The sequence below is a fragment of the Ambystoma mexicanum genome, chromosome 3p (assembly GCF_040938575.1).
Source record: "Ambystoma mexicanum isolate Mex_15411 chromosome 3p, UKY_AmexF1_1, whole genome shotgun sequence".
Taxonomy (NCBI): Eukaryota; Metazoa; Chordata; class Amphibia; order Caudata; family Ambystomatidae; genus Ambystoma; species Ambystoma mexicanum.
The window spans coordinates 692,825,733-692,848,841 of NC_090925.1; the positions used below are offsets into that span (position 1 = coordinate 692,825,733).

Below are 23,109 nucleotides of genomic sequence, written 5' to 3' on the forward strand. Positions count from 1 at the left end.
TCCAACCCAAGATTTCTGAGGCAGCCTCCATCACTCTGGCATCACACCTGTCTCGCCCATTTTAGCCACCATCCTCCCATCCCCTTTACCTACCCCCACGCCCGACCCCAAACTAGGTGGCCGCCCTCATGTTATGTTACATTAACAGTCTTTTATACTGCGCCAAATCACACCGTGGAGCCTAGGCTTGTCCGCGGAGTGGCATATTTTGCCCCCGCCAGGGGTATCCAGATCTGAGTCTGTAGAGGATCAAATGAGCAGAGGAAAGATACGAGGACGGGGGGGGGGGAAAGAGGACTGGATACTGCAAACCAAAAGCAGGAGGGACGCAGCGGGGAAGAGTGTTTTGCGATAGCGTGGGTGCACGTCAGTCCTGGTTGTGTGGATCATAGTTCTGAAAATCAGAAGGAAGGGTATGTCCCAAAAAACTGTAATAATTGTATTGTTACCATAGGCAGATTTGTAGAATTAAAGTTACTACAACAATACAATGTATGGATGCATGAGGGGCTCGAGAAGGTGCTGTGGAAACCATACAGGTTAGGTGGCACTAGTTGCCCCGGTCATGCTTTTCAATTTTACCATAGGCGAGCTCACACCTGTCAAAGGATGTGCGTGATTAGATCGACAAGAATTATTGTGTGGTAAGTTACTTCATCGTTTTCCTTGTGGTCACTCTCTTTTTCTTTTAATGGGAGGTCCCCTACACTTTTCCACTCCTTCATGCCCCTTACTCCTCAATCTAGATATCTCTATGTTCCACTCACGAGGAAAACGCCAGAGGATATGGGGCTGACAGGGTTATTTTCGATTACAACCCCTTTATTCACCCATAAAGATTGTATCCGTTATTTCGTATGGCGCCAAATTATGGGCTCCATTTGATGCTGCGCTGGATCAGCTTAAAGGTCGATTGGGGCAGAAAGTTTGGGGTCCTATAAAGGCCGTGCTGGTTCCGCTCATAAGGACCGTACTTGGTGGGCTTAATCGCCCTCCCAACCGTAGTATATCATGTTTGCTGTATCTGGGTTCACTTAGGGAATACACTTGCAAGACCTTGTGCAGGAGGCATCATGTCGAAAAAGGTTTGGAATGGCGCTCTGAAGGTGTCCTGCCCTGCCCTCATGCCCTCCCCGGGAGCTCTCACTTTCACTCATGTAAATGGGGCCGGCAAGTGAGTGTACCGAAAACCTGGAGGGGGCAAGGGATAGGGTGACCAGACGCCCTGGTTTTGCATGGAATGTACCAGGATTGGGCACTAATAGGTGTAAGAGCAAAGGCTCCTTTGTTTTTGACATGCTTATATTTACAGCAAAATCTGCACAGTTCATATAAAGCAGTGCTGGAAATGGAAATCATTATTTACTGTGTGATCACTAGGATGGAGGGAGTCGAGGATATGGGGTGGGGGGAGGGTGGGTGCTGGCAGGCTGGACGAGTAGGGGGTTAGTCCTACTTTTATGTTTGTGGCCGTCCCGGTTTTCTATTTTGATAATCTGGTGACCCTAGCAAGAGATATCATTGCAGCTAGTGGAGAGGAAGAGAGAGGTGTGGACTGGAGAGCATGGTGGGACTGGACCGGAGACTTGCTGTGAAAGGGGTGAGGTAAGCTTGTGCAGACAGGTACAGACAATACTGCGTCACAGGCCCGCTCTCCTGGGCCTAAGCAGCACCCAAAGGTCATCATCCTTCATAGAGCGATTTCAAAGGCCTGAGACGCTGAGGGGCCATAAACTGTGGGTAATTAGTGACCGCCCACCCCCACTCTGCCACCGCAGTCCACACGCACAGACACATACACATACACTGGTCTCTTGTTAACTCCTGAAGGCCTGTCATTAACCAGCAACGATGCCAGATACGTCCAATCCACCGTGTACCCGAGCGTTGAAGGCCCTGCCCTCCTAGGAAGACGAGCCCCACGAACACCCCCAGTCTAATACAAAGTACCCAGACAAGTACTGGCAAGTAAAAACACCGAGTACTTAAATGGTAGCAGCAATTTCATGCTTGTGCATTTGCTCTCTAGCCTATTTCCTGCTTAGTTCTGCATTGTGTAATCCTAAAGGTACAAGATGTGTTTGAACCATGCATCTTGAAGGCGGGTTTTAGGTAGCGGCCTCCAAAACAGACATACACTTATCAGACTGGCCAGCTAACTGCAGGGCTACAGCCGTGCACGTGGGTTTTGTTTTTCTTCCATTTTGATGGGATAAACTCGTTTGATGGAAGTCGGGTGTTGTTCCACTTTGCTTTATTTCTTGTACCTTACAATGTAGGATAAAGTGTATGTACTTTTCTCTGGGGGGGGTCCAGAAAGCCCTTTCCCCAGCGACAGGCTTTAGTTAATGGCATTCGGATAGTCCAGTAGGCTCAGGAAGAGCGCTCTGGGGTCCCGAGAGGGGTGGGATTTGCATCAGGGGTGGTAGTATTTTCATCAAGTGGAGAGGCGGCAAATGATTGCTACTGGTGATCTCGTGGAATTTTCTGGGATTGGTGGCGTTGGGGATGATGCCCTAAAGCGGTGGATTAGATATAATGGTCGCATGGGTTTATGTAGGTAGCCAGCGAGGAGAGACTCTCATTTGGCGTATGTAGTACATTGTGTGGGATGTGCGTCGTGCACCACTCCCATCTGCACAATCTGGCTTGCATGCATCCTTCCCTGAATATGGACCAGACATTCTAAAATCTGGGCCTGGTCTGGATGGTACCCATATGTGTTTTCTCTTATGAGCCATGTTTGGGGGTCATTAATGTACATTTGGAATGTTAGACTAGAGCAATGACTTGCCCCAGCCACTTGGCACACGTCCACATTGGACAGGGTTCGGGTGGGAGAATAGGACACTCCGCATGAGTCTCGGGAGGATAGCTCAGTGGCAACGCGCTCGCCTTGGAAGCATGACGACACGGAGCACCACAGGTTCGATCCCCGAGTCCGCGCTTAGAAACCTCTGGGTACTAAGCGCATTATAAATAACCTATCATATCTTATCATGAGGTGTGTAATCCCTGAATGTAATTCACCCTACATTAATTGTTCGGCTCTTGCTGACCGGACAGAGTGAAGCCACTGTACAGTGGGAGGATATTGCTGATGGTCATATGTGCACTGATTGTCTAATGCCAAATTGAATGGTTGGCTGTGTTTATAAACTGCCAACAGGTCCAAAAGGATTCATGGATCCACTTCACCGTTATCAAGAGTGTTCAGGAAGTATTTTCTGGTATTAAATTGCTTTGGCTCCCCACCCTTGTGATCCAGTGTTCGATGGGCGAGCATGGAGGATGTCTTAAGTAACCCCCTTTCATTTTTGGAATGAGGGGCACATTTCGCTGACATTTGACTACCATACATTGCCCTGCCGACCTTTCCAAGTCGCTGGCCGAGAATTCTTCAACATGGGATCTTTCATAGAGTCACATGTGCTCACCTTTTGCCGCTGCTGTATGTAGATCCATGAAAGGATCCGTGCTAGAGAATTGTCACAGGTTATTAATGTGTTCGTTTTATGATCTTGTTGCTGTTCTCATGGGACAAATTATCCTGGGTGGGTGAGTCTGGTTGTCCAAAAACGCAAGAGTCAGTTCCACCAGCTTCTACTATTATTGACCTCTTTGTGGTTCTGTTTTTTCCCTCCAGAGAGATCCCCGCACAGGCCAATCCTTCAGGCCGGTCTGCCAGCCAATACCACAGCCATGCTGGGCAGCGACGTGCAGTTCTTCTGCAAGGTGTACAGCGATGCGCAGCCGCACATCCAGTGGCTGAAGCACATTGAGGTGAATGGCAGCCGCTATGGGCCGGACGGGGTCCCCTTCGTGCAGGTGCTCAAGGTGAGGCTCATCATCCGCAGTGGGGGCGAGATTTGACTGGACAGTGACCAGATCCACAGCATGCTGCAGCTTTGCAACCCCACAGGAATCTAAGATCAGGAGCCCTCCTTAACACAGCACCCTGTGGTCAATGAACAAGAATGCATAACATAATACAGAGCTTTGGGTTCAGGAACACTGCACTGAACAGCACCATAATATCAGCAACAATGAACAATACAGGAATGAGATCAGTAACAAGACGAGAAACACTGCAAAGTGCAACAGCAGGAGAGCTGCAGCACTGCACAGTACAACACTATCAGATCAACACCACCGCTCAACACAACTCTTACCACGAGCAGCATTGCAAAATCAGCATCAATGCTCAACACAAGACTATGCGACGAGCCGCAATGTACAAAGCACCACTTTGTTAACAGCCGTGCGGTACACCACTCTGACATCAGTAACATTGCGCAACGCTATTAGTTCTGTAAGAATTATTTACATTACAACACCATGAGATTACCTGGGATGTGCAACACTCTGAGATCGCAACACTACACACCACTCTGATCTCAATCAGCAACAATGCAAAAGACAGTGCTCTGGGATCAGCGGCGCTGCACACCACTCTTGGGTCAGTAAACACTGCACAATACTCTGCGATAAGCACCAATGCATAACACAGGGGTCAGCATGCGTGCCGAATACAACGCTCTGATTAAAACACGGTGCAACATAAGGAACCAGGTGGCTAGTTCATGATAGGGTGCTGTAGGAGCACAATGGCGGTGATGGGCGCAGTATAAATATTGCATAACATAGCAGAGCTGTCGAATGAAATGCTCACCTCGGATACAAGGACACCGCTCCCTTTGAAAGTTTAAGTCCCTTGGAGGGAAGACGCGGTCCTTCATCGTTCGGAGGTTCATAAATTGAGTACCATTACATTGGGCGATAATACCACCTGTCATAATGGCACTTAGAAGCGGGAGGAATGTGGCAGGTAGCGTTATGTAAAAGGAGAACACATATTTACTAGAACAGCAGCGCTCAACACAACACTTGCAATATCTCCCGATGCCCTAACATTGTGGTGAGCATTGATGCTGATTTTTGCAATGCTGCTCGTGGTAAGAGTTGTGTTGCACGGCGCTGTTAATCCGATAGTGTTGTGCTGTGCAGTGCTGTGGATCCTGCTGTTGCGCTTTGCAGTGTTTCTCTTCTTGTTTCTGATCTCATTCCTGTGGTGTTCATTGTTGCTGATATTATGGTGCTGTTCAGTGCAGTGTCGCACTAACATGTAGGCCTCTGTTTTCAAGTCACAGCCGGGTTGGAGGGTAATACCTGGGTTTCTGGGGCTCAGTGCTATTGCCTGGGAGTCTTATGGCTCTTCTGGATTGTCTTGGTGTTGACACAGCTCCATGCACCAGCATCCTCTCATCCCCTCCTTGGTTTCTTTTTCTTGCCCCAGACTGCAGACATTAACAGCTCAGAGGTGGAGGTGCTCTACCTGCACAATGTCTCCTTCGAGGATGCTGGCGAATACACCTGCCTGGCGGGCAACTCCATTGGCCTATCCTACCAATCTGCTTGGCTGACTGTGCTGCCGGGTGAGTCATCGGCCTATGGGGAGGGTGCCCAAAACTTGGGGTGGCTTGCCAGGTGAAGAAAATGAATGTGAGAGGGCTGGGTTTCTCTCCGGGTGGGGCAAAGGGCACTGAGGGTGGCAGGGTGTAGGGATGCTACCCAGTTAGTCTGAGGGTTGGATTGTGAATGGTCTTTCGGGGGGACATAAATTGGGCTTGAGTTAATGGAGGAGCCCTCCTTTGAAAATACAGATCTGGGTATGTGGAGGTCACTTATGTCCAGGACCAGGGAATGTGAAAAGAAAGAGACCATTGTGTAAGTTCCAGGCAATGAGATTAGTGGAGGGATGCAGAGCTTTAACTTGACAGAATGTGACTAGATAACAGGCCATTAGGTGAAGGAAAGCATGTGACCTGTTAGATGGCACCAAGGCAAGAAAGCAAGGGTTGTGGATACATGGAAGCCGCTCATGTGACCACGCAGGGGCTGTAAGTAGGACGAGAAGCTACAGTCAAGAATGTAGGGTGCACAAGAAGGTGCACCATAAGGATGTAGGGGAGGTCCATCGGTGGATGGTCCTTTGAGGCTGAGGTAGCAGGTAGGAATAGTTGTCAGGCGTAGCAGTGAATGTAAAGGTGATGCAAGTAAGCCAAGGGCCCTCTTATGAGGATGCTGTGGGTGTGATGTGGGGCATGGATGTTAGGTTGGTGGAGGATGCAGTGGGTATGAGTAGGTAGGGCACCGAAATGTGAGTAGATAGACTACCAGGGGAAGAAAAGTAGGTGACAGGTGGATGACACTCATGTAGAAGCTGGGGTTGTGATGAGTGAAGGTCTCTCAAGGGGACTAGCAGGAGCTAAAGGGGAATGGCTGGGGGGAGGAGTAAAGTGCTGCTGTGCTGGCGGGGGGCATCCTGTGGACAATGCAGTTAGTCTGAAAACCACTTGACCATTTTTCAGAAGAGGACTTTTCCCGGGAGGCCGAGGGCTCAGAAACCCGCTACACAGACATCATCATATACACGTCTGGATCGCTGGCCCTGCTGATGGCCGCCGTGATCGTTGTCCTCTGCAGGATGCAGATCCCGCCAAACAAGCCGCACCTGGAACCGGCCGCTGTGCACAAGCTCTCCAGGTTCCCTCTCATGAGACAGGTATAGTTCATTTGGGTTCGTGTTCGTCTTACTCTCATTTCGGCCCTCTCCCTTGTTAGTGGTATCTTCCTTGCCTTAATGGGATAAAGGCGCCAGATAAATGACAAACTACTTCTACCTTTCTCACGTTCTTCTACCCCCATTTCCCCTCCCTGATGCCTATATCCACTCTACTGTTGCCTCACTGCTGTTGAATGTTCCTCCTTGTTATTCTGTGACAGAGTTGCTTGCTCATTACAGTTCTGTTCCTTTCTCTGTCTCCTTACCCCTCCTATTCCTCACTATCCTATATCCCCCCCACAGCCCTGACCACTCATGTGGCTGGCCCATCCTTGTCTCTTACAGTGCCCTTACTCATCCTGCCTTTCCTTTGCAGTTTTCGTTGGAGTCCAGCTCCTCTGGGAAATCCAGCACCTCCCTGGTGCGGGTCACCCGCCTTTCATCCAGCTGCACCCCTATGCTGCCTGGGGTCCTCGAGTTTGACTTACCTCTTGATTCCAAGTGGGAGTTCTCCCGAGAGAGGTGAGTGCTTGGATCGGTGTGTGGCAGCTCTGAAAGCTGGTTTGTTTGTATTTTTGGTGTCTCCAGTGTATGTACGTTTCGGTGTCCACAATAACTAATTAATAATGTTCCTTTCTTTCTGTGTAGGCTGGTGCTTGGAAAGCCCCTTGGGGAGGGCTGCTTCGGACAAGTGGTACGAGCAGAGGCCTACGGTATCAGCAAGGACCAGCCAGACAAAGCCATCACCGTGGCCATCAAGATGCTGAAAGGTGGGTTGTGACCCCTGAGCCCTCGTTTCTCGGTCTAGCTTTCCGCTTCAGCCACTAATTCTCCCAACCCCTTCACCTCCAACCTTTGTTTCCCAAGAAAGCTTGACTACAGGCTCCCGCTTCTGGACATACTGTCCACACAATCACCAGTTAGCAGGTTGCAGGTGTGCTGGAGCTTAACCCTCTCAGAGTCACGGGCTAGGGCTAGCCATCTTGGTAAATATTGCCTGGTGGGTGGGTGGACTTTGCTTTGGCAACAGCAAAGGTATGAATAAGGAACCCAAAATCACTGATACGGGAAAGGAGCAAAGCAACACCCCAGCAGCCAGTAAAAATGAACAAGGAACACGCACACATACACAATACTTTGGATAGGGAAGATTGGGAGGAAGGGGGTGGACTGGGTTAGGGTACATTAAAAATAGAGTTTTGGGGTAGCAGGTAGCTGGGTGAGGAGGTGTTGCAGATGGTCATTGGGGGGCTGACAACCCCATAAAAAAAGCCACGAAAAATGACGTGTGCATTCTGAAAGATGTGCTTAGAATAAGCAGAATCTCGAGTTAATAGTCCTGGTAGTGTCTGCAAAGGGTCCACACTGGTATGTAGAGTTTTGAATCGTTTAAGTGCTGAAATTGGCTGTGAGGGTAAACGTAGTCTTCTGAGGGCATGGAAGGCCCAGAGTCCCCAAACCAACTCAAAGTTGGGCTGCACAGAGAATTTCCTGCTGTGCTTGAATCCTGTGTCGCACAAAGTACACAAAATACATAACTGATGTAGGTCGATTTGCCGCCGTCCATTTTACTTGGAATATTCCATTCTCAAGGGGGCCTTTTCACTTTTATCAATATGGTTTCTTAGTTTGCCTGTTGTTGCGTTGTTAGCATTTGGCGGAACTTTGCTGAATCCATTCCGATGCTCCCATTTGTTTTGTTTGTTTACCTTGTACACGTGCCTGCTCTCATGTTCCCCCAGAACCCATCTTTCCCGCCCAATAATAACCACTTCCCTTTGATACTCTGCCTCCAGCTCCAGGCCCTTCCATGTTCCCTTTGCAATGTTGCACTCTTTCTGTGCAGTTTGTGAAGGCGGAGGAGGAGAGGGGACTCGGGAGGGACTCAATCTGCCCCTGACATCTTACACATGCTTTCTATTCATTTTCAGGAGAGACAGGGGGAAGAACCCCGTGGCCCCTCCCCATTCATCTCCCCCTTTGCTTAGCCTGACCTCTCTGTGCAGCCTTATTCACCTCACATCGCTGTGCACACCCAGTGCTTAAATATTGAAAAAAATGTATAACCCGCCCCTGACACGTCAGGATGGGCAACTCGCTGCCCACTGTCACAATCACCCATGGCTGCTCCCCATACTGTCAACATATATGGGCTTAAAGCTGCAACTCCCACAGGCTTAGTTTGGTTGGCAGATGTAAACACTACGGCAGATGTGCGATTTACAAATGCCACCCCCCACATATAATTGCGTAAGAAATTCGCAGTAAAAAATTCTGAATTTGAGTCCTCTGTATTTTCTACTGCGCAGTAATGGATGATCAAAAAAAGTGCACTCTGGCACACTAAATGCCTTACCATGTCTCCTGCTATTGTCCACTACCCAACAGTCAGGGCTCACCTGCCCGTCCCACAATTCTCACGTGTCCCCTGCGCTTGGTTCTTTGTCCCAGCTCCCCCTTTCCACACTAGTGATGGCCCTACCCTCTCCCCCAGGATCCAAGATGCGCGGGCCCTGCTCTTAACCCTCTTCCTCTTTACTTCACAGAGAAGGGGACAGACAAGGAGCTGTCAGACCTGATCTCCGAGATGGAGCTGATGAAACTCATGGGCAAGCACAAGAACATCCTGAACCTGCTGGGGGTCTGCACTCAGGACGGTGAGCGGAGAGGGCATTCGCAGCAGGGGCGAGTCTTGGGGGCGGGGTACCAGGATGGGGAACTGGATGAGGGCAGAGAAGACTGCGACGTGGATGAAGGATGCAGAGTGGTGGCATTCGGAGGGGATGATGAGCGTCTGGGGGGGGTGCTGGAAGTTGCAAAGTCAGGACAGTGAATGGTGGGTGAAGGATATTTGCATGACAGCTGGCGCAGCATTTGAAATCACAATGACCGCAGAAGACCTATTTTCGAGGACACGCAGAGCAGTGATTAACGACTGCAAGTGCTTCCTTGGGATAGATGGTGAGTGCCTGAGGTAGAGAACCCGAGGTGGTGAATGAACGGCCCATCTACAGTTGATTACTCTTCCCTTGGCTCATGTTCTTCCACTGGGGCCATCATGGAGATGTTCTGTGAAGACTCTGTGGGGCAGATTCTGGGGGAAACCCATGTGTGGCTTCTACCGGGGCCGGTAGTGGAAATGCAGAGCAAGGAAGGTGAATGTTATGTTATCTTGAATTTGTATAGCGTCTTCTGCCATAGTTTATGGTGTTGAAGCACTTTTGTCTGTCATAGAGGCAAAGGAGGAGTATGACAGAATTCATTAGAGGTAGGGAGAAGCATAGTCGGTCAGATAGTTGGGATGTGGGTGAATGATAGATTAAATGCACAGGAGGGCATGAGAAGGAAAAGGTACAGGAGCTATGTGTGCAGTTGGACCGCATTTATCGTGGTAATCCACTGTATTGTACGGGGGGCAGCGCCGAGGGGAGGGATAGCTGGAGAGGTGTTCTCTGCACAAGTGAAGTATGTCTGGAAATTACTCAATGCCTGGTGAGCTGAAGCCATGCCCAAGAAAACACAGATGGGAAAGCCCTTCTGCTTAGTATGCCCCCAACAACATTTGGGAGGGGTTGTATGTCAGAAAACTAAATTTGCCAAGATTGCAAAAGCTCCCTGAAAAGTGAGCAAAAAACTTCACCTTCTTGGTTTCTTCATTTATGTCCCTGTTACCAAAACCCGAGGCTTGGGTGCAATGTGCTAAATCCTCTGTTTCGTTCACACAGGACCGTTGTACATGATTGTGGAATATGCATCCAAAGGAAACCTGCGAGAATACCTGAGGGCCCGCAGACCACCCAGTCCAGACTACACCTTCGACACGACCAAGGTGCCCGAGGAACAGCTCTCCTTCCAGGACCTTGTGTCCTGCTCCTACCAGGTGGCACGGGGCATGGCATACCTGGAGTCAAAGAGGGTAAGAGCAAAGCACTAGAAACCTAACGAGGTGGCTATTGGGCTCTTATGGCTCTTACGGCCCTGCCCTGCTGCGAATCAGAGTGTGCAAGATAATATAAGGCGGCTCTCGAGATTGTGTGAAGGGATCCTCTTGATCAAGAAGTAGTGGGCCATGATCGTAGTATGAGATGGGCCTTTTAATTATTTCAGGTATACTTATGAGGCTAGTCATGAGCAGTCTAAACACCAGTGGGCTAGTTAGAAGCAGGCATCTGGTCACGTATGAGGCAGGCTACAGAGCCTCTTTGTTTTAACTGAAATCTGGGTCTGTTGTGGGGCCATATTGGGGGTATGAGAAGAAACTTGGGTGCTAGTTGGAGTTGGGCACCTTTGTTTAGTTTAAAGCATGCCCTGGGGTCTATCATTAGGTCAATTTTAAGGCTATTATGAGGTGGGCCTGAAAGGCTAATGTGAAGTGTGGGGGTCCTGGTGTGATCTGTGCAGCTGGCCACTGGGGCTAGTGGTAGAGATGGATCGGAGGCCAATGGGAGTGGTCATTGGGGTCTTGTACGCTTTTGGCTCCTGCGGAATAGTGTGAAGTGCCACTTATCTTCTAAAGTAAGGTGGCTCTTGAGGGCTTATGTGAGGCAGTAACTTGGGGTCTAATGTAGTAGGCATTTATGTTCATGAGGTAGGCCTCGAGGGGCTGGGGGGCTATTAAGAGATGTTTTCAGGGCTAGTGGGAAGAAGACCATGGGGAGATTTCCAGAAGCAGAAGTCATGGTCTAGTAGTGTAATGTCAGCTGTGGGGCCAAGTATGAAATTGGCCCTTGGGGCTAATGTCAGGAAGGTCATAAGGGCTTGTAAGTAATGGGCTGCTGGTGGTTAGTGTTAGGTGGGTCTAGGTATTAGTTTGAGGCAAGCCTCATGGGCTAGTAAGGAGACAGGCTTGGGAGGCTAGTATGACATGCTCTATGATGTCTAATGTGAGACGGGCCACACACGCTAATGTTCGCTGCCCCACACCGGCTACTAAAAAGGCTGCATTGAGGGCTAGTAAGGAGTGGGGCAAGCAGACTAGGGTGAGACAGGCCTCCTAATCTAGTGGGAGGCAGTTCCAGGTGGCAAATCGATGGTGGACCACTGGATCTAGTGTGGGACAAGGCTCTGAGTTTTTTTAAATGGCGGGCATAGAAGCTCATACAGGCGAGTCTGGCAGGAGGGAGAAGCAGGTGTTTTGTAAGTCACGCATTGGAGAATAGGAAGGAGCCTGTCTCAGGGGCTAGTGTGAGATGGGCAGGTGTGGCCTAAACCCCAGGCACTGCTTCGGAGACATCAGGTGCTGCATTGAGGTGTGCCTCAGGTCCTTTCATAAGTGTGCCACGAGGGCTAATACAAAGTCTTGGGGGCTAGTGTGCAAACTCGGACTGGCCCATAGGGCAATACGGCAGTGCCTTAATTGCCAGCCCATGCTTCTAGTATGGGCCAGTTTTATTTGGGTGGGCGGGGCAGATTGTGACACTTTTTTGACCAGAGTGGGCACGTTTTATAAGTTACTACACTAGTTTCAGACAATGGCGCTCATTAGGACCCTGGCGGAAAGGGGTTTACGCCAGCGTAAAGCATGGCGTACCTTTCCGCCTGACTACGAGTTCCCGTAGCGCCATGGTGATTTTTACGCCTGCTTTTTGCAGGCGGAAAAATCCATGGCGCTACGGGACTTGTTAATTACGCCACCGTAATTTACGGTGGCGTAATTAACTCCTTCCCCACTCCCATTATACCCTATGGGGCAAAAATGGGAATGGGGAAGGGTAAATGGGGATTGGGGACTAACCGCCCCGCCAAGGTCGGAATGGGGCGGTAAGTCCGCCAACCCCCATGGCGGAGTTGGCAGCTTTGCGCCATGGACCATGGTGCAAATTGCACCATGGTCCTCCGCCAGGGTCGTAATGAGGGCCAATGTAACAAAGTAAACATACTTTTAAATGTGTTATGTGCATTATATTTTACTAGAAACACCTCCGTAGTAGTACTCAAATAGTGTGTTCTGAAAAGTAACAAACTGTAATGTGTGATAGTGAGCCACTTTTTCAGGGGTGCCTGGACCAATTGTATGTCCCAGTCCGACCCCCGGTGTAAAGTGAGTTCAGGGCCAGTGGGAGGTCCCCCTGGGGCTAGTGAGTGCCTCCAGGCATGGAGTCAAATCGACCTCCTGTCAGTCAGAAGGCAGGGGCGGGTGTGAGGCGTGCCACAAGGCGCATAGACCGTTTAGAAGTGCGCGCCAGGTGCTTGCGCGGGAGGGGAACTACTGGTTTCAGCCGCATGCGCAGACGCTGGCCTTCTCGCCTCCCTTCCTTGCCTGGCTGCTCTCCCAGAGAGATCCGAAGTAGAGCGGCTTGGGGAGTGAGGGTTCATATGTGCAGGGCGAGGGAGTCCTGGGAACGCTGGGGTAGGACCCGTGTGAAAAGGTCAGGGGTCACAAAAGAGTTTGTTTGTGCAGAAATGGTAAGATGAGAGGGTTCCCAAAACTGCACAGACACGGGGCCCTGCTCCAGGTGTGCCTAGATGCTGAAAGAAGGGTGGGAGGGGCAGCTCTGCAGGGCACCGAAGGGAGGGCAGCTCTAAATTATTCTTGGGGGGCGGGAGTCCTCATGCCTGTATTGCGCTTACTATGGGGCCTCTATGGAACTGAGGTGTGCTAGTCCTGCAGGGCGTGGAGGGCAGTGGGCATTTTGCCATTGGTCCTACACGGCACTGGATGTCTGCTGTTGACTCGGTGCCTCCATGGCCCTCTAGGGGGGTGAAAGCTGAACAGGTCACTTCATGGTGGCTGGATGATATTAAGAACGCCTCTTGCCTCTGCAGTGCATCCACCGGGACCTGGCAGCACGGAACGTGCTGGTGACTGGCGAGAACGTCATGAAGATTGCGGACTTCGGCCTCGCCAGGGGCGTCCATGACATCGACTACTACAAGAAGACGAGCAACGTGAGTAACAGCGACAGGATGGGGCAGCCGGAAGAGCTGTTTGTTCCCGGCCCTCCAAATGGTTACCACCTCTAGCTCTTGGTATCCTCACTACCCGCTGAGCCTCTTCTGTCTATACCTTTGCCATCCACCACATCTACACCTGCCCTCTCTGTAACGCCCCGCACCATTCGTTTATTGTGGGCTTCGAGGTGATTCCATTAGAGGTGATTCCATTATGATATGGCCTATTTATCACCCCTAGGGCCCTATAACTATGCCCCCCAGACCTCCTCTATTTAACCCAATCCCTCCATTCAGACCATCCCATGGCATCTCCTAGCCCATCCCAAGTCACCTTTGCCAATACCACTGTCAACCCCGTTCCAGCTGTACTAGACCTACTTCAATGCACCACTGCCCACCCCACCCCACACTTTCCCTCTTCTGTACCACTCTCGGGCACCCTTTATCATGCCAAACTAGCCCCTCCGTCCATCTCACCCTCACAACCCCAAATCCCCACCGCGGCTCCCACACCATCAATCACAATGCAGCTCCTATTCTGAGGAGGTGGTAGTCATTCTTGGGCTACGCCTGCTGCTGTTAAGGGCGGGAGTTGTCACTCTTAGGTTGGGGCTGCGGTACCGGGAAGGGTGCGGTCGCTTTGAGGATGGTCAGTGAGTCACTGTCTTTTCTTTTCTCCTTAGGGCCGCCTGCCAGTGAAGTGGATGGCACCCGAGGCTTTGTTTGACAGAGTGTACACTCACCAAAGCGATGTGTAAGTGCAGGGGTTTTGGCAGGAAAGGCGATGGGAAAGGGTGTGGCGGGTGGGTTAAATGGTTCTGTCACCTAGTGCAGGGGATCTGGAGAAATCTGCCTCTGTTATACAGTCCCACTTCTCAAGCACGGGTCCCCAGAACCCTCTTGTCGCACTGACTCGGTGATCCCAAGCACATAGATGTTAATAAATGTGGGGTGTCATTGGGGGGTGAGGGGGTAGCTACCTAAATGCAAGTGTGGATTCTCTCTTTAATGAAAAATGTTGGTTTACAGGAAATTAAAACCTAAAAAAGGGAAATGATTGTAAGTGTGGTAGTGTCCAATGTTGCTGAAGACCAAAAATCCTCTTGGTGGCTGGAATGAGGGTGGTGGTATGGCAGTGCTGGAAAATATCAAACAAAGTCTCCTGGGGTGCACCTCTCCACTGTTGCCCAGGCAGTGCCACCTTGGAAGCATAGGCACTGCTGTGCTAGGGTATCACCTGCAGAGCTATTTTACTCTCGCATGTTGCCATGTACTGACCATTGGTTGCAAACCAATGAATGTGTCCCCTGCTGCAAGGCTCCAAGAATTCTCCCTGAATGTCTCTGAATTGGAATCTGGAAAGCACCCAGACAACTCTAGTAGGGTTTTTACCAGTAACGGGGGATATGCTCTGGAAAGAACAGAGCTTTTATAGTGAGAGGGGTCAAGCTGCGTATGCGCAGGAATCATGTGCCAGCGAAATGGGGTTGAAGGCAAATATTTGTTTGTCTTTGACACATCATTCTGGCCAACCTCCTCCCATACGCCTCTAACTTCCAAGGCAAATAGATGACTCTGACTTTGCTTTCATGGAACTAACTACTTCTGTACACATGTTAGCTTACATCCTTGGAAGCCTGCATATTCATTCTGGCCCTGGAATTCGCATTCTTATTCCCTCGTTCTACAATCTAAGAAAGGGTTACTTCCTGTCATCTCGTGCAACCATTTCTGGGGTGGGTTAGTCTTATTCTCAAGTCTGACACCTTCATACCCGTGCTTTTCCATTTCTAGCGTTGCCGCTGCTACCCGTGCCTCTGGGCTTTGCCCTTTATGCCATGGGCTGTTCCCCTCTATCGGTAGATGTACTCCCGGAGGGCCTTGCCACTCCTGCTACAAAGCTCTCACCCTTGTGTCTGTATTAATAAGCATCCCATTGTATGTATATTTCAGCTGGTCCTTTGGAGTCTTGACGTGGGAAATCTTCACCCTCGGGGGATCCCCGTACCCTGGAATCCCGGTGGAGGAACTCTTCAAGCTCCTGCGAGAGGGGCACAGAATGGACAAGCCCTCCAACTGCACCCATGAACTGTGAGTAGTACGCCCTGTAGGAAAGGTGTGCAAGGGAGTTGTGCAAAGCGTTAGGATGCGCTGTATCTCATGATTCTGATTGGAGGAAGACTTATGGGTAAGAGGGGGTGTAATTATTAAAAACTGTGCCAGGGGGCTGTCTGTCTCCTTGATAGACAGGCTTGCACATATGGCTCAGAAGTTTGTAAGGGGGTTGGTTAATTGGCTCTGCTTTACTGACTGTGTGTGTAGACTGCTTGGTAGATGGGCTAATGTGTCTGTTGATAGGGGAAACCCGATGGGGAACATGCATTTGTTGACGGTGGCCACACATCGTTGGAATGATGCCATTGTACACCATGGTGGTGGAACAGCACAAGGGTGGCTCGCTTGCTAACATTGTCCACCTTTCTTCCATTCGTAGGTACATGCTGATGCGGGAATGCTGGCACGCGGCTCCCTCGCAGAGGCCCACCTTCAAACAGCTAGTGGAGACACTAGACAGGATCCTCGTGACTGTGGCAGAAGAGGTGAGTGTAAGAAGTGGCTGCAGCCGTGGGATTCAGCCCACCAAAGTCAGAGATAGCCCATGTTGGGCTCCCTATGGGATTGCGCCTATACGCCCAGCCATGTCATCATGTGAGGTCATGTTAGATACTCATATGGTGTTTAAGCCACTTTTAGGCTGCTTCAGGATACTAAGCGGGCAACGAAGAGTGGTGGTGCGCACAAGTAGGCAGAAGGAAATTGTTAAAAGGGAAGGAGGAAGGGGGGATTAGGGAGCACAATTCTCTTTCATGTTAGTTGTTTAAAGAGTACTTTTGTCACCCTTCACATCATTGAGTAGGAACAAAAGGGATACTAGTGATGATCAATCTTAATAATGCCCACTAGTGGGAGGCACCCCAGTATGTCTAGTTATTGGGCCTTAGCCCGTAGACAACATGGGATAGTGACTCTTTGCATGGTAAACTGTGCAGGTAATTTATACAGCCAGTTATAGTTCTCTTTTATATGGGGATAAGTATATATGGATGACCTATAATCTCTGTCGAACTATAGAGCTCAACTTCCATGGATAGCAATGGTAACTTCTTGTTTGACTGACCGTAAGGCTCAGCTTTCGTGAACACGGAAAGGTCCCTCATTGTATAAATGACTGTGGATTCAGTCTAGAAGGATCAATGATAGACACTCCTTTTATTGTTGACCATAGCCTCTATGGACAAGCGATGGTCGCTCCTTGTATGTCTTTCTGTAGAGTTCAACGTATATTACCCATAGATATACTATAGGGCTGTAGGGGTATTCTTTTAGTGTTAGACTTTCTTCACACAATCAGGCCATGTCAACTAGCAATGGCCCTGTGACGGGTGCGCACTCGCCAGGCCTCTTAGTTGGACTAGCCCATTGGGCAGGTGCATCTTTGCAAGGCCTCCTATAAGAAATATCTTAGAAGGCTTGCCTGAAAGATGTATTTCTGGAAGTCTATCAAAAGGACTGCCAGAACGGTCCACGCCCCTTCAGATTGCCTACAAAGGTGTGCCACTGTGAGGCTATGCGATGACTCCTGTCTTGGTTATCGTTCCCCACGTGTGACTCGCAGAGGCTTCTCGTCATACACTGAGAACACATACCGCGCTGTTGGAGGAATGTTGTGGGCTTCACAGGGAATGTTGTGGGCTTCGAAGAGTTTATACACAAGTTCACTCTCCACTGGCGTTCCATACTTGTTTAGATTTAAAATGTAATATAATAAATAGTTATACTGCGCCCGTTACCACTACAGTGGTCTCCCAGGGTGGAGGTTTATCCATGTGGGTATTATTGTGCCGACGTCTTAGTTTCCAGACCTTGGTCTGTGGTGGAAAGATGAAATAATGTCGGAGCAGGAAGCACACGTTAGCGGGTAGGTAAGGAAAGTCAGTAAAGTGGGGGGTGGGTGTTTGTTTAAAGTTGGATGCCCCTGGATTGGACTACTCCAATGTGAGCAAGATGGAGTGCAGCAAATGAATGGTGTAGGGCTGCGAAGCTGGTAACTTTAGAGGGGAAGCCTAAAATCTGAACCTAATGGAAAAGGAAAGGAACTCTGATGCTCCTCTCTGGTCCCTCGAGCTATAGGGTATTTGTGTGCAATGTATTCCGCACTGCCCCTTAAAACGTGTGTCTGTCCTGAGACTCTTGATGCCCGGAGGTACAGACTTCTGAGGTACTTCAGGGAGATGTGCCCATAGAGAGTCCATGGAAAAGCTGCAAAAAGTCTATGCAATACATAATTGGTATGCATACTTAAAGTCCTCAATTTACAGGACTCCTTTGATTGGTATTTCTGCATAACGGCGCCTCTTTTCTACTTCAGTTATAACGAGTACGGTCCGAGATAAGAGTAGGCCTATCACGCAATGTCCTGTATCCAGAGTCTCTAGGAGATTGCATTGAAAGGGGTTACTTTGAACAAAATGGATTCTTCCAGAAGGCCATGATGGCTCTAGATGGTTCCATGTGTTAATATCCCCGCAAAAATATCGCCATACAAAAATATCGCCATATTTTTGCGGCAATATTAAGGCATGGAACCTGCTGGGGACACCCCTGCAACCCCTGCATTATTTTTAAAGGAGAGGGGGACACCCCCGCAACCCCTGCTCCCAAAACCCCCCCTAATAATCCCCCCCAAAAATATTGCCTATGGCCGTTCCAGACGACCATATATACAGCGATATTTTTGGTGGGGATAATATGTAGTGATACCCTCTAGATCACCACGACAGTGAATCACTTTTATTAGCAGTTGCTGTGAGTAAATTACTCTCCTGTCCTTCCTTTCCCAGGAGATATAATTGGTATATCTTGCTGGTTCTGTTAATGCCTGTGGAACGGTGCATCTGCCCGCAGTTGATGGGGTTGCTAGTGGACCCTTTCCTACCTGGGATGCAGGGATGTCAATTGATGTAGCAACCTGCTAATCAGTGACGGGGCATCTGCAGTGGCAGATAGTCTCAAATTACCATATCTGCCCAGGCCCCCATCAGCTGTCTCCGGTAAAGGGATATACCCCTGTACAAACTCAGGGAACAAAATGGATGCCAGACACAAGTCCAAAACGTCCTCTCGTGCACACTTAACTCCATGGTCCTCTCATACATAGTCCCACCTAAACACCTTTCACGTGTGAAAGGAAGAGAGAATCAAGTGAGAGAAAACGGGCCTGGATGGGGAGGAAAACGGTCGGAGATTTCTACAGGCACTTGTGCAGTCATTCTGTTGTTCATACGGCTTCCTCATCTGGAGTGCCAGTTGAGTCCAGCATGAGCCAACAGTGCCTCGCCTGCCGCAAAACCATGCCCCTCCACTCATAAGCTTCTGTGGACTGATTTGCCATGGCAATGAAAACAGAAAACAGACTGACTCCCTTATAGTGATCCGGTAGAGGCTGTAAGTCCATCTGCTGCAGTGTCATTGTACGTTTCATATGTGTTAAGTCATGCCTTGTACTACTATGTTCAGCCTTCCCTTTTTTGCTTCGTACTCACCTTATTTCCTCTGTCTCCTCCTGCAGTACCTAGACCTGTCCATGCCTTTTGAGCAGTATTCGCCCGCCTGCGAGGACGCTACCAGTACCTGCTCGTCGGACGACTCCGTCTTCACGCATGAGCCTGCTGCACCAAGCCTCTTCCCTCCCCACACGAACACTGCCAGGATAGGCACTTGAAGCGGGGGTGAGGAGGCCTGAATGGAAGGGCTGGGAAAGAGGCAAGAAACATTTGGGATGACGAAGCCTCTGCCTGGCGCCTTTCCTCGAATCCCCCTACAGAACGAGCAACAGCATTATCGGCTTCTCACACCTGCCCTGAGATGTTGGGACTCTAGGCCCTGGTGTGGTGCCCACCAGGGCCCATGACCAAGACCAATGGAAGGCAACCCCCACACCATTGGGATGCTCGCTGCAGAATATTACCAGATGCCAGTCAGTGGAGGCCGTTTCAGACTTTAACGGTCTCCTTTTTTTGTCTCATTGGCGCCAAAGTTTGCCAAGTTCGTGGCCTTATTGTGGCCTGTCTTTGCCAGTGCTGACAAAAGCATTTTCACAGGCTGACCTATCGCTCGCTCAGTGCAACGATGGCGAAGATTTTCAGCGGTAGAACTCTCGTCTCCACAGTGCCATTAATGAAGGAATGAACCGTCTATGGCAGGGGTTCCCCTGGTCTATGGCATCCAAGCCGGCGCCTTGGTTGCCCAGTTGCCGAATCCCGCACGTGTCTTGTACAAATCTATACATAGAAATATTTATGTTTGTAGCCTTTAAAATGCAGATGAAATATGCTTTATAAATTATTCTTATTATTTTTGATTATTAATAACAGAAAATGCGAAGGCTCCTTTTGCCCCTTGGGGGTTTAGCGGGGTCCACGCCGGCCTGTGCGTTCAACGTGCAGGTCACAATGAAGGAATTTCTGAATGTCAAATATTTTTATACACAATATATTTATATCTCTCTATATTTACATTTGCTGTCCAGTTTGTCTTTTTATTCTCAGAGAGCGACTTAATGTGCACGTTTGGGTGGTGAGGGCGGGTGGGCAACCACTTTTTACATATGAAGAAAATCTTTTTTTTCCAAAGCATTGGCAAGTTCATGATGATTAGGACAAGTGCGGAAAGCCCACAGCCTGAATAGGGCAAAGCTTTTAAACCGCGATTTTGATTCCAAAAAGGAGAACCCAAAACTGTGGATGTGATCAGCATTCCTATAGAAAATCTTCTCTAGTCCTTAAAAAGTTTCATTGCAGAGACGGAAAGGGGAGGGGGGCAAAAAAAGCAGCACAGAGGGAAAAAAATAGATAACAAGGCGAAAACACACAAAAAACTCAACTAAAGAAAAATTGCATTCTGAAAAACACTTTTTCAATTACATCGTTGTCAATAAAGTCACCCCAAAAAAATGAACAATGGGTAATGGGTTAAAGGGTTGAAAATTAAAAAAAATAAAGAAGGGGCAGGTAAGGGGGGAAGGGAGGGAGCTATGGGGCTTGCACTCTTGAAAGGACAAAGGGGGAAATACAGCCTTAAGCAAACAATCCAATTGAGAAGATGTATTGAGAAAGATGTGTTTCAGTAAGATGAGTCACATAGAACCGGCAGGTCATTGTGGTTTACAGAGGCTGCATCAGGATTTCCATAGCTTTTTCCCCATATAGGAAAATGTGGTCTCTGGGATTTCAACTGGTACAACAGTGTCTCCTGGGTAGGAAACAAGCTTTTTATTCTACGAAAAACTTGAACTTGAAAGGAAATCTAATTTCTTCCCCCACCAGTGGTAAGAGACCCTAATTAAAAGGGCAACATTGAAGGAATTAACATTTTACAAACATCTTATCTTACAAAATCCTATTTTTTATTTCTGCGAGAATTTCGACTGTCGCAAAGTCTTGACAAACAAGCTGAGTAACAAGAAATAGTTTCAGTGTTTTTTTTCCTCCATTTTGTGAAACATCCCAAATCTCACAATGTTAAACCTTTTTGCACCAGAGATGGAATAATGTTTACAGAAAATGGACACAGTGTATATTTCTTTCTCATATACATATCATCCATATGGATACTTGCAGTGCTGCCGCTCACCACCTTCTGCTAAATTTGGATACTTTCTGAATATTAGGACAACTTCGCAGGATCACACTTACCACCATTATCCAGGTTTTGAAATTGAGGGGCGTTGAGAGCTATTTAGCTCCTACTTGTAGCCTAGAAGGGCCTAGTTAGCTTGGCACCAACAACTAGCAGGGTCTTCTTTTGGCACTGCAGACCAACTGATGCCGAATAAACAAACCTACGTGAATTTAACTCTGTGCATTTGGGACAATATATAAATAAACATCATGGCACACCAATGTGACAGTTAAAGCACAAGGGGTAATATAATACTGGCCAAAATGTTAACTTTGCATCTTAGATGAAAGTTAGATTTGCAGAACACCATGTACCAGCTCCTTGTTGCCGAATGGTAGCTCCTGTTTACTGGCCAATGGCGGACACCCAAGAGCTGCTTTTAGCTCCTGCTTATCCAATCTTAATTTCAATGCCTGATTATCACGATTGTGTGCCCTTGAAGATGTGAAAGGTTGCTAGAATTAAAAATCTAGTCCTAACAAATTAGTAAAATCAACAGCAAAAAGAAAAATTAAACAGTTTCATTCTTTATACAGAACTAAGTTTTATCCTTGTATATAATAAAAATAGTGAACATAAAAGGGAAAACAACTATTTGGCAGGTCTTCATTGTTACGTATTAATAGTACCCAAAATCTATTTGGATTTTTGTTAAACCAGACGTATTGAAAAACCAGAAACGGTATTCTGGGCAAATCCACACTGTAGGTAGGGAGCACACCAAGGGAGATGACTCAATCATACCAGTGCCACCCACCTAAAATGGGAACTTTGCTTGAGTTCCTTTTATGACTTTTGCATAATGTATGTGTCGCTGCTCTTTAAAGCATTTTGGTTTTTAAGTAGATTTTATTTAGGTTGTGTGATGAATCCAATGGAGTCGTCACGGATTCCTCTGAAGTGACCTCCTCCCATGTGGCATGCGGACGGCAGCCGCTACCTGATCCTGACCCTGGGGTGGCTTTATGAGGGAGGATTACATGGGAGGAGACAACTACCGGGGAGATGTCATAACTTCATTGGTCGGGATGTGGTATCGTCCCCTTTTTCAAGCGGAAGACCCCCTAATATGCAAGACCCTTTTCCATGAGGAAAACCCTCTATTCCCAATACCTTAATGGCCTGTTGCCAGCTGCCTGTTCCCCATTGTAGAGGAAGTAAATAAACGTCTTCTTCATATGTTTCTGGTCAAACAAACACATATGGCCCAAACACACAAAGCCCCAACACAACACCTATTACCACCGCATTTAAGAGCCCGCCAAATCACGGGTTTGGCTGCATTTACCCCCAGATCTGAGCTGGTAGAAAATGCACCGGGAATTTGCTGATTTTCAGTGCAATTACTGCGTGGTAATACCGCCGACGGTATTTGCGCTGACAATTCCACATTGGGCCCAATGGGCAATGGGGAATTCCCGAATGGGACCAATGGAGAATTACCGTTCTGTCAAACCTGTGATCCAGCGCTAATCGCGCCTGGGGGTTTGGTGGTAATGCTATTAGCCCCGGCGGTAATACCACCAGCATACCATCCAACTCGTGATGATACCCTATGTGTTCAATGACACCCATAGGCTTCAACTCCCAGAATCATCCAAGTACTGAGATTAGGAGGATGAAGGAGTTGTACAAGGTAACAAGAGCTTGAAGCACAACATGCAGTCCAGTTGTTTTACAAATCACCTGTGCACAGGACATTTAAACATGGACACCCAACTACTGAGTATGGTACTGCAGGAGAAGACATTGGCTCCAATGAAGGGGCTCACAAATGCGGAAATCACGTACTAGTGTGGCTGAGCGGAGAAGGCTGTCGAAACAAAGGGAGGAATGCAGTGCGAGAGAAGTAAGTGTTGTGGAGATGCTGGGAGGTGCGAGAGAGTTGCCGGGCACTTTGCAACTTGGGA

The 23,109-nt window shown here is 48.7% G+C and overlaps 1 protein-coding gene across 2 annotated transcripts in view; it reads left to right on the forward strand.

Annotated features, from left to right (window-relative positions):
* The window catches only part of FGFR4 (fibroblast growth factor receptor 4), a 54,271-nt gene extending 34,237 nt beyond the window's left edge, over nucleotides 1-20,034 (forward strand). For both annotated transcript variants that reach the window (XM_069651494.1, XM_069651495.1), the window contains exons 7-18: nucleotides 3,647-3,837; nucleotides 5,297-5,435; nucleotides 6,372-6,565; nucleotides 6,942-7,087; nucleotides 7,214-7,335; nucleotides 9,112-9,222; nucleotides 10,291-10,481; nucleotides 13,331-13,453; nucleotides 14,143-14,213; nucleotides 15,413-15,550; nucleotides 15,954-16,059; nucleotides 19,089-20,034. In XM_069651494.1, coding sequence (XP_069507595.1) covers nucleotides 3,647-3,837; nucleotides 5,297-5,435; nucleotides 6,372-6,565; nucleotides 6,942-7,087; nucleotides 7,214-7,335; nucleotides 9,112-9,222; nucleotides 10,291-10,481; nucleotides 13,331-13,453; nucleotides 14,143-14,213; nucleotides 15,413-15,550; nucleotides 15,954-16,059; nucleotides 19,089-19,241 — 1,685 coding nt within the window. In that variant the 3' untranslated portion in view covers nucleotides 19,242-20,034. The remainder of the gene's footprint in view (nucleotides 1-3,646; nucleotides 3,838-5,296; nucleotides 5,436-6,371; nucleotides 6,566-6,941; nucleotides 7,088-7,213; nucleotides 7,336-9,111; nucleotides 9,223-10,290; nucleotides 10,482-13,330; nucleotides 13,454-14,142; nucleotides 14,214-15,412; nucleotides 15,551-15,953; nucleotides 16,060-19,088) is intronic.
* Nucleotides 20,035-23,109: the final 3,075 nt, after the last annotated feature.